The sequence below is a fragment of the Eschrichtius robustus genome, chromosome 20, assembly GCF_028021215.1.
Source record: "Eschrichtius robustus isolate mEscRob2 chromosome 20, mEscRob2.pri, whole genome shotgun sequence".
NCBI classification, from domain to species: Eukaryota; Metazoa; Chordata; class Mammalia; order Artiodactyla; family Eschrichtiidae; genus Eschrichtius; species Eschrichtius robustus.
In genome coordinates this window covers 6,803,758-6,816,915 of record NC_090843.1, presented here as the reverse complement: position 1 = coordinate 6,816,915, position 13,158 = coordinate 6,803,758, and the positions used below count along the sequence as shown (strand labels likewise).

Below are 13,158 nucleotides of genomic sequence, written 5' to 3'. Positions count from 1 at the left end.
AGAGCCAACGCTCGGGTAAAGGACCCTAACATTTCAACAGCCTTCAGCCAAAGTGTGCAACTCCAGTTGGGGATGGGGCTTGGGCGACTGTTGCCAGGAAAATCAATCCCGCTCCGGTGCTGCGAGCGGTTTTAGGAATAAGAACGAGGTCCACCGCGGACCCAACAGAGTAGTTTGAATAACGAGATTTTCCCATTTGTGGGGCCACTTTGCTTTCTCCCAGGAACTGCTAATAGGGGTGCGGGCTCTGATCCTCGCTGGGACAGTGTGAGGGTCCAGCAGAGAGCCCAAGGCTTCACGGGGCTGCCCATCCAAGACAGGCCACCTAGGGGCAATGGCGTGAGAATTGGCGTCAGCCTTTGGCTAGGGAGGTGGGGTTGGGGAGCGGCAGATCAGAGTCAGGTAACCAATCTCTGGGTACAGCCCATAGGAAAAGGAGCCCTGGCTTTTTTCAATAGAGAAGGAAAAATGATTAGGACCGTAAGATAAACCTGCTTTCAGCTCCCACTTTCAGATGAGAGGCGGGTCACAGAGGCTGGGGGCAGTCTGTTAGGGGTGAGGTGACCAGTTGGGGACATTGAAGGATGAGGATCAAATGATTTTGGCAATCAGTGACAAGCAACAACAATCCTTTCAACGTGATCCGCCCCCGCACCCCCCCCCCCCACCCCCGCATCATGTGCACCTCAAAGAAGCAATGGACAGGGTGTACTTTCCAAAATACTGCCATTTACTTCTGAAAAACACAAATGCTAGAGGCCCAGAGCAGCCCATGTGATTGGATTGCCTGCGACCTGCCTTGGGCCCCAGAAGAACCCGGCAAGGTCAGGCTCCTCCCTGCTCTGCCTGGGAGAAGCCTGGAGACCTTCCTTATCGGCCTGAGTTGAAGCTGCTGACTCTGCTCTGGCAACAAGATTTCTGCCTTGAAAGCAAATGCAGCAGCCTCAGAAATGTACAGTGCATACCTTTCTCACCCATCTCCCCACCCCTGGTGAACAGAGCTGGAGTAAAGGTGCCTCTAGGTCATAATCTTCGCGTCTCCTGCCCTCTTCCCATTGTTGGGGTCAGGGCTTTGGGAGACATGTGACCTTGGCCCCATGTAAACTCCTTGCTGCCCGTCTCCCCACCCACATGACCTTGTTTTGCATACAATGCGTTGATTTTCCCAGAAATGGATAACCTCTCACTCCCTAACCAGGCTCAGTACAGAGGGAGATAAAGCAGTTTGGGCCCTAATGTCCGTCTGAGAAGAAAAGGATGTGGCTGATCAGGGAGGAGATGGCACCTGGGTTTAGGGGTTACACAATGGGGTGAGGTTTGCTCACTTCTACCTCCCACCTACTCCAGGAGTCAGGGCTTTCTTTTTATCTGGCTCTTTATCCAGTGGAAGCACTACAGCTGCTTGAAGAAGTAGCCCGTGGGCTGCATACCTGCCAAAGGATTGGGACAGAAGAATAACCTTTCCCTATCAGTAACTGTAGGTGTCTGGGGACACAGGCAGAAAGGTAGAAAGATAAGGCCAGGGATTCAGGGAGGAGGGGGTCCCCTGGGATCTGAGGTCCAGCGAATAGGAACCAGATGTTTCCAGGTGCCCTAATGTGCTTGTGGGCTGGGGGAAATGGGGTACACCTCCCAGAGAGGGGCTAGTAAGGCCAGAGGTAGCCAAACAGACAGACCTAATCTCTGTTACTCCTCTCCCCACCTCGCCCCAGGGAACTGGGTCCCTGCCCAATCTCCACATCTCTTATCTTCCCGAGGCTTTGGTCTAGCTCCCGGCACAAGGGCCCTGTCTTATTGGGGAAGATTGTTCTCTGGGGAGCCGGAGGAAATGAAGGGCTGGGTCTGCTCAGCCTCTTGCCAGCTGAAGGGTGGGAATGGGGTCACTACCTGCCTCATACCCCAGAAGTGCATCAGTGCCCCCTGGTGCTGAGCTGAAGCAATGTCACCCTCGTCGTGGTTAGGAGGGAGGCCCAGGCCCCTGAGTCCTAGCAGTAGAAGGCAAAAGGGGCGCCAGCTCCCTTCCTCCGCTTTCTGGTGCCCTTTTGATTAGATTAGGTATCATTAAAATGAAATATAAAGTATTTTACCCTCCTCCGGGGGTGCAGGGAAGCTACAGGAGCTAGAATAGGGGCAGGAGTACGGAGGGGCTGTGCACTGGGTCCCCCAACTCTCTCCTCGTTGGCTCAGCCACTTAGAATAAACCAGGTCTGAGGGAGAAGGCTGTGTCCTTGTGCGTCTCTGGAACGTCCTCGCAGCCCCTTGGGATTCACAAGAAAGAGCAGCAGCTGGGCCGCTTCTTCTGGGATTCCACATAGTCTCGGATCTGGAAGCTGGGTTCATCAGCCTGCCGGCCGGCTCTGTATTTCAGCTCCCTTGAAGAGGAAGAAGAAATGGGCTGGGCAGGCAGTGAGGAGCTGAGCCTTCTCCCACTCCCACGGCCCGGGGCCAGAGGGCCTCCAAATGCAGAATATAGTTAGGCCCGGGGACTGGGCCAAGGACCAGGCCCTACTGAATTCCCAGATGGTGCCACCCTGCCCTGCACGTTCCCTTCCCGGCCCAGCGCTCACTTGGCAATGGCCAGAAAGGCTAGCTCCACGTTCATGCCCGTCTTGGCGCTGGTCTCCATGAAGGGAACTCCGTACTCCTGCCAGGGTGACATTATCCTCCCTCAGTGGCCGGTCTCCGGCTGCCCCCACCCCTCCCCCCTCCCCCCAGGCAGTCACTTACCCTGGCCAGCATCTCTCCGTCCTCTGAACGGATCACCCTTTCACTGCTCACATCCGCCTGTCAAGCCCAGGTGGGTCACTCTGGGGAAGGAAGCCTTAGACCCCAGCTGGCCCCTCTCCTGCCCCGCTGGCCCAGCTTTCTGCCCTGGGAGCAGGCACTGCCCGCCCTCTGCTGGTAGCCTGCGGGACTGCGGGTGGTATGATCCACCTGGGGCCAGGGCTTCTGCCTTCTTCAAGTTCTTACCCAGCTCCCAGCAGGGGGAATCTCACCCCAACTCAGGCAGGTGGGTAACTCTGCTTGGCAAGGGGGTGGTGACCAGCCTCGAAGGGCTGACAGTATTTGAGGTGAACCCTTTCCACACTTAGCTCTTAGTCCGTGTATCTAGTGCCTAGGATCTAACAGGGGCTGAGCAGCTGGTCATCCCTGGATCTCTCAGGAAGCAGCTTGACCTCTCCCTGCAGGGGGCCGTTTCCAAAGCTTTAGGAGGGCAGATATGATGGGCTGAAGCCTCCAGATAGGTCTGACTCCTGAACTGGAGGCTGTAAAGAGTGCTTTGCTGGAAGGACGTCCGGCTAATACTCTTGTGGCAGTGGGAGGAGGGTGGGCTGACCCTGCCCTGGAGCCACTCACCTTGTTGCCTAGGAGCATGATCAACACACCTCTCTGGGCGTACTCGTGAATCTCAGTGAGCCAGGCCTGTGGGAGAGGGTGCGCTGAGCCCCAGCCACTCCCCTCCTCCCTCTTGCCTTTCCTTCTTCTGCCCTGTGGATTATCCTGGATTACTCACTGCCCCTGAACACCGATCATAATGCCCTGTGCGTTCTCTCATCTACATCTTTGTTTGGGCCTCTCTAGTCCTGAGTATCTCTAAACCCCTTGCAGCGTAGCTCTCAGTTCTGTGAAAGACAGAGGTGACAGAGGCTTTATCTCACAAATCAGCCGGTAGTCACCAGCAGTCTCCTCGGGTGCACTGTTGAGGATTCTAAGGCCCCATAAGGGCTCAGTGATCAAAACTACTGTGATTGATTAGTGATGTCTGCCATGAGCATGGGGTTGGAGGTGGCGGTAGGAGTGCCATGGAGTCCATCCAGTTTATAGGCAGTTTTATATCTGTATGTCTTGTTCCCCCAGTTTGCTTGTCAACCCCTTGAGGTCAGGGAGCATGTGAAATCTTCACCGTGCTGTGCACAGGGTCAGTGTCTGTATTTGTTGAATTACTGTCTCAACTAGTTAATAGTTTGCTTGTGAGGACAGAGCCACTCACTGCATCTGCCTGAGTCACCTTCTGGAAAGTTGGGGTGGATGTATGGGTAGACTTTTCTGCTTGGGCTCTCCCCTTGGTCTCTGTGGGTAATTGTCCAGGGTGGAGCTGGGCACTTTCTGAACATTTTGTCATGAAATGCTCCATGAATCACAGTCAGGGATAAGCAGGTGGCACACAGCCTGCTTGGCCTTTATGCCCACACGCCGATCAACTACCCAGGAGTAGTTTATTACTTCTGAGTCACAGCTCGGGTGTTTTTAACGAGGCAGCAGTATTCCATGCTCCACCCATTCTCACAAAGCAGGAAGCAGCCCTGGCCTGCACAGGCCCTGCCCTGCCTGCTCATGAGTGGTGGGTGGGGAGGACCTACCCGGATGTTGTCGAAGGAAGATTTGTTGGTGATGTCATACAGCAGGAGCAAGGCTGGAGGGGGAGAGAGAGGTCACACGGGGAACTTGCGGCAGAAGGGTGGGTGTTACAAGTGGGCTGGGGGGGCGGGTGGAGGTGGAGCACGTGAGGGACCTACCCTGGGCATCTCGGTAATAAGCGTGGGTGACACTGCGGAACCGCTCCTGCCCTGCGGTGTCCCAGATCTAGGAAGGGACGGACAAATGGTCAGAAGGGGGCAGGGACTGTACCGGGCAGAGGAAAGCCATGTTGTGGTACGAGAGATGGGTGGGGAGGTGAGATGTTTCCTTCTTTAGTTTCTCATGGGCTTGTGAACATCTGACGATGTCCCGATGTCCCGGATGGTGGTAGTTAATGAGTTCTCAAGCTCGTTCGGTGCTGTTGCCTCTTGCCCAGCCCAGGGATTAGAGGCGTCCAACCTCCTAGAGCAGATGAGGCCTGGGAAACTGGGGAGGATTTGGAGCGAGCCTAAGCTTGTCTGAAGGCACTCAGAGCTGCTGCCTTTGACAGAAGAGAGGGTGCCTGGGAACGGTTTTTCTGCAGACATCAAACAAACAAAAGCCGTTTCCTCTCCTGGCCCCACAGGAAGTTAGCCCAGGCTGAGCGCAGGGCCGCAGGCCTCCTGTGGTTGGGTGCAAAGCTTGGGCAGGCTCCCCCATCCTCTCGCCCACACCCCAGCCCTCCCAGCCGCTGGTCTCACCTGCAGCTTCACCCTCATACCATCCACGGTCACCACCTTGTTCTGAAAGAGAAAAGGGCAGAGGGAGAGGTGGGCGTGGAGGGCAGGGGAGTCTTGGTTTCTGCCTTCTGCTGAATCCTACAGAACAGCAAACATCCTGTCTGGTTGCCCCCCAGGGCCACGGGGGCCCGGTGAGCCCTGGAGACGTCTCCAGCCAGATCGCCCCATCAGGGCAGTGGGACTCTGTCCCCAGGTACCCCTACTTTGGAGTCCTCTCTTCTGGGGACTCCGTCCGCCCTTCTCACAACACGCCAAGGCAGGGAGAGCCTGAGAACCTGCCTGACCGCACCCCTCCTCTCGCCCCGGCCCGGGCTCAGCAAGGCGCACAGGCGGAGCCCAGCCTCCAAGCTCTTAGAGATGAGACGCCCACCAGCATCTCGGGGACCACAGAGGCTGGATCTGCAGGGCCGTCTTTCCCCTGGCTGTCCACTAGTTCGCCTCAGTGAAGCTTCCCCTCGCACTGGGCGGGAGGCACCTGGCCTTCGAGAGCACCCCTGCCAGGGTTAGACCCTCACTCTCCTGGCCCCTGTGCATGTGCAGTGCTCAGAGCCCTCGGCATCCGGGATGCCGATTTGTAAAGATGGGTTCATCGAGGTGAGAGGGAGGGATGCTGGCAAGCTGCTCTCTCCCCACAGGGCCAGCCCAGCTCCTCGACCCAGTGCGGTGCTGTGCTCCCCGGGACTCCAGAAAGACTGGCTGACCTCAGGTCTTGCCAGGGGGGCCCAGCTCGCCCTGTGGGATATATCTGCCCAGCTGGAGGCAGGATTTTAAGACTCAGTCTCTCATTTCTCATCCTGTAGGGAAGCCAGGAGCCTCCCCAAGCCCAGACTCCTCTAAGCTGGCCACGTCTGGGGTCCCTAGGGGAGCACCCTGTGCCCTAGGGTGAGCCACAGCAGTCCTGAGAAGCCAGCGCAGGTGAGGAGAGGACCGCCCCCGTGCCTGAGCCATAGCCCCTGGCTCGCTGCTGGGAGGAGGAGCCTGCAGCCACCTCACCCTGAAGTCTATGCCGACAGTGGCTATGAAGGTCCCGGACAGGAAGGCCCCATCTTTGAATTGGATCAGGAAACAGGTTTTGCCGACGCCTGAGTCTCCCAGAAGCATCACCTAGGAGATGGGGGCAGAGGCAGTTAATGGGGAGCTGGGGCGAGTTTCTGGGCTTCCAGGGAGAGCCAGGGAAGGGTGCCGACTGCCCCGAGGGCACCTGCTTCTGGAAAAGCCTGCTACTGCCTTCACCCTGCCTCTCCTCTCCACGCTCCCTGGCTTCGGCTGCCTCTCAGGCTCTCCCTCTGACCCTCCTGTCCTCATCTGGTTTCCTGGAAGCCTGAGTTGCCACCTTAGCACTAACAGGAACCCCAAACGTGCTCTGTGGCCCCAGAGAACAACCACATTCATGTGGTCTCGACTCTGGCCACATTTGCCGCCCGCTGCACCGTGCTAGGATCCCTTCCCTCTCTGTGTGTATTCCACGCATGTGTGCACACGTGGGCGGGGCTATGGTGCCAGAAAGAGAAGTGTTAATACCTCAGACAGGGATTCCCACCCAAGGGAGTGTATCAGAATCTGATGGGGGCACGGCTCCGTCATTGGCAAAGGCATATTCTAAACTTACTTTTGTTCGGGTGTTTTATTTTTGGTTACATTTATTTGGAAGTTCCTAATGACATTTTATGTTTATAAAAGCGTTGCATGAATTAGGGAAGGTTGAAATGTATACTGAAGCGGAGAGACATTTAGTCTGAAGTTCTTTCCGCAGAAACCTCCCACGTGGGACAAATGGCGGAAAATTGGCATCCCTGGGTCACTGTAGGTGGAGGAGCAGGAGGGAGTGGGGTGGGGGTGTATGTCTGTCCCTTTCCTGTCTGGCCAGTCTCAGCTCATCTTCTCTGGGGACCATGGGTGGGGGAGGGGACCCCTCTGTCCAGTCACTCCTCAATCTTGGAGAACAGGGGTCTAGACCTAATGCTGGAACTTTCCCAACAGGCCGAGTCGATACTTAATGGGCTGAGCAGGGACTAGGTTTGAGTTATTTTTGAGGCTCTGACCTTGACAATGGAGCCCAAGGGCTTTCCTGCTGTGGGCATGGGGTATGGGATTAGCTAACTTTGGTGGAGAGGTGGGGGGCTGAGCCAAAGGTGTATGAAGGCTGGGGTCCTGGCTTGTACATGGGTTACTGGGGGACTTCGGGAAGATTTCTTAACCTTTCTGTGGCAGTTTCCACAGTGGTTAGAAGGAAAGAGGGATAATTTCTTTGAGGCCTTTCTAGACTCTGTTAATGTCTAGGGTCAACAATGTTGGCATGAACCACCTGACTCCAGAAGAGTGGCCCGGGGTGGGTGCTGCCTGCCTGTGGCCCCATCCCCTCTAATCCTCCCCAAGGAGCTCCCACCAGGCTCTTCCCAGACCATCCTGGACTCAGTCTCCTAGGCAGGCCTCGGGCACGAAGGCTGGTGGGGGCCAGAGGCCAACTCTCCACAGATGCCGCTTGGCCCAGGGGACAGAGGGCAGGCTGGGGGCTAAGGAGCCCTCTGGAGCCTGCATTGCCCCCTGGCTCCTGGGTCGCAGTACCCGATGGGGAAGGAGGGAGAGAGGGAGGGAGGGCAAGCACCTGTGTACTTTACAGACGACGGCTGCCTTGAGCAAATGATGCCACCCACCCAGCCAGGCAAGTCCACCAAACAAACAGCTGCCCAGCTTTGCCACTTCCTAGGCAAACACCCAGCTGGCTTGTCAGGCAAGGAGGTCAGGCAGTTCCCAGCGGCCGGGGGCTGGCCCTCAGCAGCTCCCCCTCCCTTGAACACACTGGGGGCCGACTTCCTGCCTGGAGCCCACAGAGGACGCTTATCGCAACGGCTCTGGGTGGGTGACTTGCAGAGTAGCTTCCCCTGAAACAAGGGGGGTTGCAGGAGGAATCCAAGGCACAGAAAGAGGCAGGTCTCCTTCAAGGCCAGGTAGCATGAGATGGGCGGCCCCTTCGCTAATCTATCCCCAACCCTACAGAGGAAGAGTGGAGGCTCTGGGCTCTCTCAGCACCTCTTTCAGAGTTCCTGGTACCTGCCTGCTCCAAGGGCATGGAGGGAGGGCAGACAGACCAGTGTCCACCACCAGCCCCACCTGCTTCCGTTCAGGGCCACCCGCAGAGGGAACCAGCCCCAGACAGCTGACTTAAGCTCTCCCAGGTGGGAGACTTGTGCCTAACGCCCCAGATCTTTCTCAGGTTCTAACAATTCCCACGTGGGTCTGCATTCTGGCTAGCAATATCCTCCCAGAAGAAGGTGTGGGCAGTGATTGCAGGGGTGGAAAGGGAAGGGGTAGCACCTGGGGGCAGCTGGGGTCCTAAAGATCTTCAGTCCTAAGGCCTGGAAACTGGGAGAAGGGCATTAACTGCAAGTTCCCCCGCCGCCAGGGGGCGTCCTTTCTGAGTCGCCAGGCAGCCCTATTTCCCAGCGCTTCGGGTGCCTGTACCCTGGAGGGTTGTGCGCTCAAACCCTACCTAGAAGCGTGGGATTCCTGGGGCTCGTATTGGCCGGAGTGTGGCAGAAGAAAATGGGGTTGGGGTCCTCTGGGTGGGGAGGCACTCGCTCCTTCCGACCTTCCTCTCCCTTCTCCCACGGAGCCAGCCCAGATCCCTGGACGCTGGCATGGGCCCAGGGCTCTGTCTCGACCCTCCTTCCTTATTCTGGGAGACCCGGCTGCCTGGGGGGAAGGGATGAGTCCAACGCAGACGCAGCCAGAAAGGGTCTTGGGCGGGGAGGGCCGGGGTCTCAGGGCAAAGAGCGCGGGGAGGGGTGACCCCCAGAGCCGGCACCGAGTCCCCAGCGCTGGGTGCAGTGCCCACCCACCTTGCCCGTAAGATCGTAGCTCGGACTGCAGGGTGGGGAGCGCTCGGGGGCCTCGCCATTCCGGGTGGCAGCGGCGCCAGGCGTGCCCGTCATGTCCCTGGACCAGAGGTGAGCTGGGGCAGGCGGCGGGCGAGGGACGGCGCAGGAACCGCCTCGCCTTAGGCTCCACCCACCCCTTCTCCCCTCCACCGCCCCGGCCCGGACCCCGGCAGGCTCCTCCCCCCGTCCGCCACCTGAAAGACACTGGCGGGGAGCAGGCTGTCCCGCGGGGGCGCGCAGGACCGCAGGGTCAGCTCCCGAGGGCCAGGAGGGCCCCCCTGAGCCACGCTGGCCTGAGAGCGTGGGCCAGATCCAGCCCTAGGACCGGTCCCCAAGGTTGCCAGCTGCCGGGGTTCGGTTCCCACCTTCAGGGGAAGGTCTGGCCTCGCTGGGACCCGCGGACCCGCGCCCGGGTTACCACTGCGCAGCGTGGCCAAGAGGCGGCGCCCGGGCTCCATCCAGCAGGCGGGCAACAGGTGGCTCCGGGGCCGGGGGCCGGGGAGGCTGGAGACGCCCCTGGGCAGCGCGGCGCGGGGCTCACGAGGAGGCGTGCCTTCCGAGCGCAGCTCTCAGGCAGTTTCGCTTTTGCTAATACACCCCAGCTCGGCATCATCTGAATGTAATTATGTTTACCGAGCGATGGATATTCACCTTGCAGCACATTTGCACTTCGGGGCCCCGGGCCGGTGCTTGGACTTTGACACCTCCTATTTCCGCCTGACCTGTTGGGCTGCGCCCAGAATGTGCCCCCCCCCACCCCCCAAAGCCTTCCGAGGTGGGCTTCCCTGCACACCTCCCAATCCAGGCGCTCCTGAAGGCAGGGCTGGCCCCCGGCACCGAGTAGGCCTTAAATGTTTGGTATCAAAAGAATTCATGAAGTCCTGAATCTTTTTTTTTTTTGCCCCACCGTGCTGGCACGTGGGATCTTAGTTCCCCGACTAGGGATCGAACCTACGGCCCCAACAATGGAAGCGCAGAGTCTTAACCACTGGATCGCCAGGGAAGTCCCTGTGGTGAATCATTTTGAGCAGAGTCTCCAGGACATCCAAGGAACCCTGCAGCTCCTGGTGACAGAGGGTGAGAGTACGTCCGGGGTTGTCCATAGCGGAGTTCAGGGGCCCTGGACTGGGCTAACCATTCAATTACGCTGTCCCAACATCTTATATAAGTGAGGTCAGGTTCCGGCAGAACAGGGTGGGTGCGTTACAAAGGAACTGTGTGATGGGTGTGAGGAGAGGCAGGGGCCCTGCACCTCTTTACCTACATGTTGGGGGGAGGGGCAAGGGGCAGGCATGGCTTATGGGTGACCATAGGGCCCGAGGGGACTGTGTGTCCACCCGCCTCCTACCACGTGACTTTTGGCATCGGCTGGAGCTGTTTGCCGGAAGTGCTGTGCCATAACCTCATCTGCACACAGGGAGGGACTCAAACGGGGAGCCATACCTGGGCGAGGAGCAGCTCTACACAACCCTGCAGGCGTGCGTTCTTGCCTGCTGTTTGGGTGCCAGAGGCTCTGGCTGCACACAATGCCCCAGTGCATTCAATGTCCTGGGCTCCGGGCTCCTGAGGGCTCATCCAGGAACCCTGCAGGGGAGAGGGTTTCAGCGCAAGTGTGTAATGACCAAGGAGGAAGGAGAGAGGGGACCTGGCCTGGTCCTCCCTGGCCTTCCACTGCCGACCAGGCTGATACGGGTTGCATTATGGTCCCCCCGCTCCCCAAAGAGATGCTGAAGTCCTAAACCCCAGTAACTCAGAATGTGACCTTATTTGGAAGTAGGGTCATTGCGGATGTAATTATTTAAGATGAGGTCATGGAGAGTAGGGTGGGCCCTTAATCCAATACGACTGGTGTCCCTATACGAAGGGACACACAGGGAGAAAATGCCACGTGGAGACAGAGGCAGAGGTGGGAGTGTTGCAGCTACAAGCCAAGGAACGCCAAGGATTTCCGGGAGCCACCAGAAGCTGGAAGAGGCAAGGAAGGACCCTCCCATTGAGCCTTCAGTGGGAGTGTGGCCCTGCCGATGCCTTGATTTCTGGCCTCTGGCTGTGGTTTGTGTTGGCTCCACCAAGACCCTCTTTGTCCTGTGGCACACAGGTTTGGGATGGAGACGGTTGCCCATCAGTGTGAACGCCCCAGGAGTAGTGGAGAAATACAAACACTGTCTTGCTGTACGCTGCACCGGAGTCCGAGTGGGCCGGTGGCACTGGGGGAGGCCCGGCTGCCCTCTTCTGGGCCATGCCTGTGTGGCCCGCTGGGTCTGGGGCCTGGCTGGGTTGTATGCAGAGTGTTACACACTGTCCTGTGGGACGCTGCAGCGTCAGGCGGGGCGTTCAAGGGCAGCGGCCAGTGAGGCAGAAGCGAGAGGGGGTCAGGGGTGTTCAGAATTGGGGGTGCAGGAGAGGCAGGTTTTGCCCCAAAGGGAGGGAGCACAGCCCACTCAGGGACGGGGGGCTCTTTAGACGGGTGTCCTGGAGAGCACAACCCCTGGGAGGTCCAGGCCTCCCGACAGCCTCTTCAGTGTTGTGTACGCGCCGGGGCAGCCTGCATCTCCCCAGGCACTCACACCAGGCACACGTCACCCCACCCACACCTCACACCCCACACAGACACACACAGCTCACAGCACACCATAAATAGACACCTTACGTCATGCACGCAACTCACACACACACCTCAGATCTCACACGCGCCCAGCATCACAGAAACACGTACCCCTCACACCATGCACACCTCAGGTCAAGCCACGTACACCGTCTTGTATCAGCTACAATCACACGCCTCACACACGCCTCATGACACACTACAACCACACATGCCCTACATCATCCCACAAACACACGTCACATCATGAACACAGGCGCACCTCGTATGCTACCATAAACACACAATGCCTTACGTGGCCCCCCCGAAACACGCATCTTAAATGACCACCCCTCCCGAAGCACACACCTCACGTCCCCCCAGACACCTCTCACCACATCACAGTTACAGACGCGGGTCATCCCACACCACCAACACACACACCACTGCACAAACACACCCCCCCAACTGGCCCCCATGTCTCACGCCGTCCCCAGATGTACAAATCACCCTCCAAATAAAGCCCCTCTTTTTTTTTTTTTTTTTTTTCTCCAGCCGTGCCATGGGGCTTGCAGGATCTTAGTTCCCCTACCAGGGCTCGAACCCGTGCCCTCGGCAGTGAAAGCGAGGAGTCCTAACCACTGGACCACCAAGGAATTCCTGGAAAGCGCCTCTTAAATGACCCCAGCCCCTCTCATCACCTCCGAATCCAGAAGGCACGTACACCCCACGTTACCCCTAACAGATCTCCCTGCCCTCCGGTGCACAAGTCACCCCACACACCCACACCCCTTCCTGATACAGGAGGCGATGGTGCCTCGTGAAACCTCACGGTTGTTCAGAGGAGGGCCTTTGCGTGCAGCCGAGGAGATCGGGGGGCGAGCAGAGGGGGCTGGAAGAAACGCCCAGAGCTGGGGGGAAAGGTGCACAGCCCTGTGAGTGCAGGGTCAGGATGTGGAGGGGACACCAAGACAGAGGCTGGGGGGGCTGAGGCACGTGGAGCGTCTGCATCAGAGTCCGTGGTAGCTGACAACATGCGAATCCCGGTCCCCACGTGCGCGTGGGTGAGCTTGGGGCCTGCACTGCAGACAAAACGGAGGTGCTTATGTGCATTACATGAGTGTCTGAAAAACCACCAGGCTGAATTGTGCAAGACCTCAGCTGGCAGATGATGGGTTTTCACTTTACTGGAAGGCGGTAGTGAGACTGATGGTGCTTGGTGGTGGGGAGCAGGGGCAAGGCTTTTGGAAGATGAACTTTACAGCAGTGTTCAGGCAAGACTGGAGAGTTTGGGGGACACCGAGGCAAGAGATAGCCAGGAGGACCTGAACTGGCATGGGGGAGGGGCCAGCTGGAGCAACTACTGTGTGAGCCCGGTCGGTGTCAGCACCCCAGTAAACCCATCCGCGGGACTCGGCAGCCAGTCTGATGGAGGTGATGATGGAGTAGTTGGGGAAGATATTGGTTTGAGAGGCATCTACCCAGGACCTGGGCCGGTCCCACTTCCGGAAGCACTGGGCTCCAGAGGCTCTGAGAAGTGGCCTGAGGGCAGACCCCA

General features: G+C 58.3%; 1 protein-coding gene across 4 annotated transcripts in view; it reads right to left on the bottom strand.

Moving 5' to 3' along the window:
• Positions 1–793: 793 nt before the first annotated feature.
• The window catches only part of RAB37 (RAB37, member RAS oncogene family), a 71,407-nt gene continuing 59,042 nt past the window's right edge, over positions 794–13,158 (bottom strand). The window contains exons 1-9 of one of the 4 annotated variants that reach the window (XM_068530331.1): positions 9,668–9,679; positions 6,132–6,242; positions 5,100–5,141; positions 4,518–4,584; positions 4,362–4,414; positions 3,358–3,423; positions 2,728–2,784; positions 2,568–2,644; positions 794–2,372 (exon numbers count right to left, since the gene is read on the bottom strand). In XM_068530331.1, coding sequence (XP_068386432.1) covers positions 2,267–2,372; positions 2,568–2,644; positions 2,728–2,784; positions 3,358–3,423; positions 4,362–4,414; positions 4,518–4,584; positions 5,100–5,141; positions 6,132–6,242; positions 9,668–9,679 — 591 coding nt within the window. In that variant the 3' untranslated portion in view covers positions 794–2,266. Of the gene's footprint in view, positions 2,373–2,567; positions 2,645–2,727; positions 2,785–3,357; positions 3,424–4,361; positions 4,415–4,517; positions 4,585–5,099; positions 5,142–6,131; positions 6,243–8,977; positions 9,071–9,667; positions 9,680–13,158 lie in introns of those variants that run through there. The other 3 variants (XM_068530329.1, XM_068530332.1, XM_068530330.1) reach the window with 3 other exon arrangements.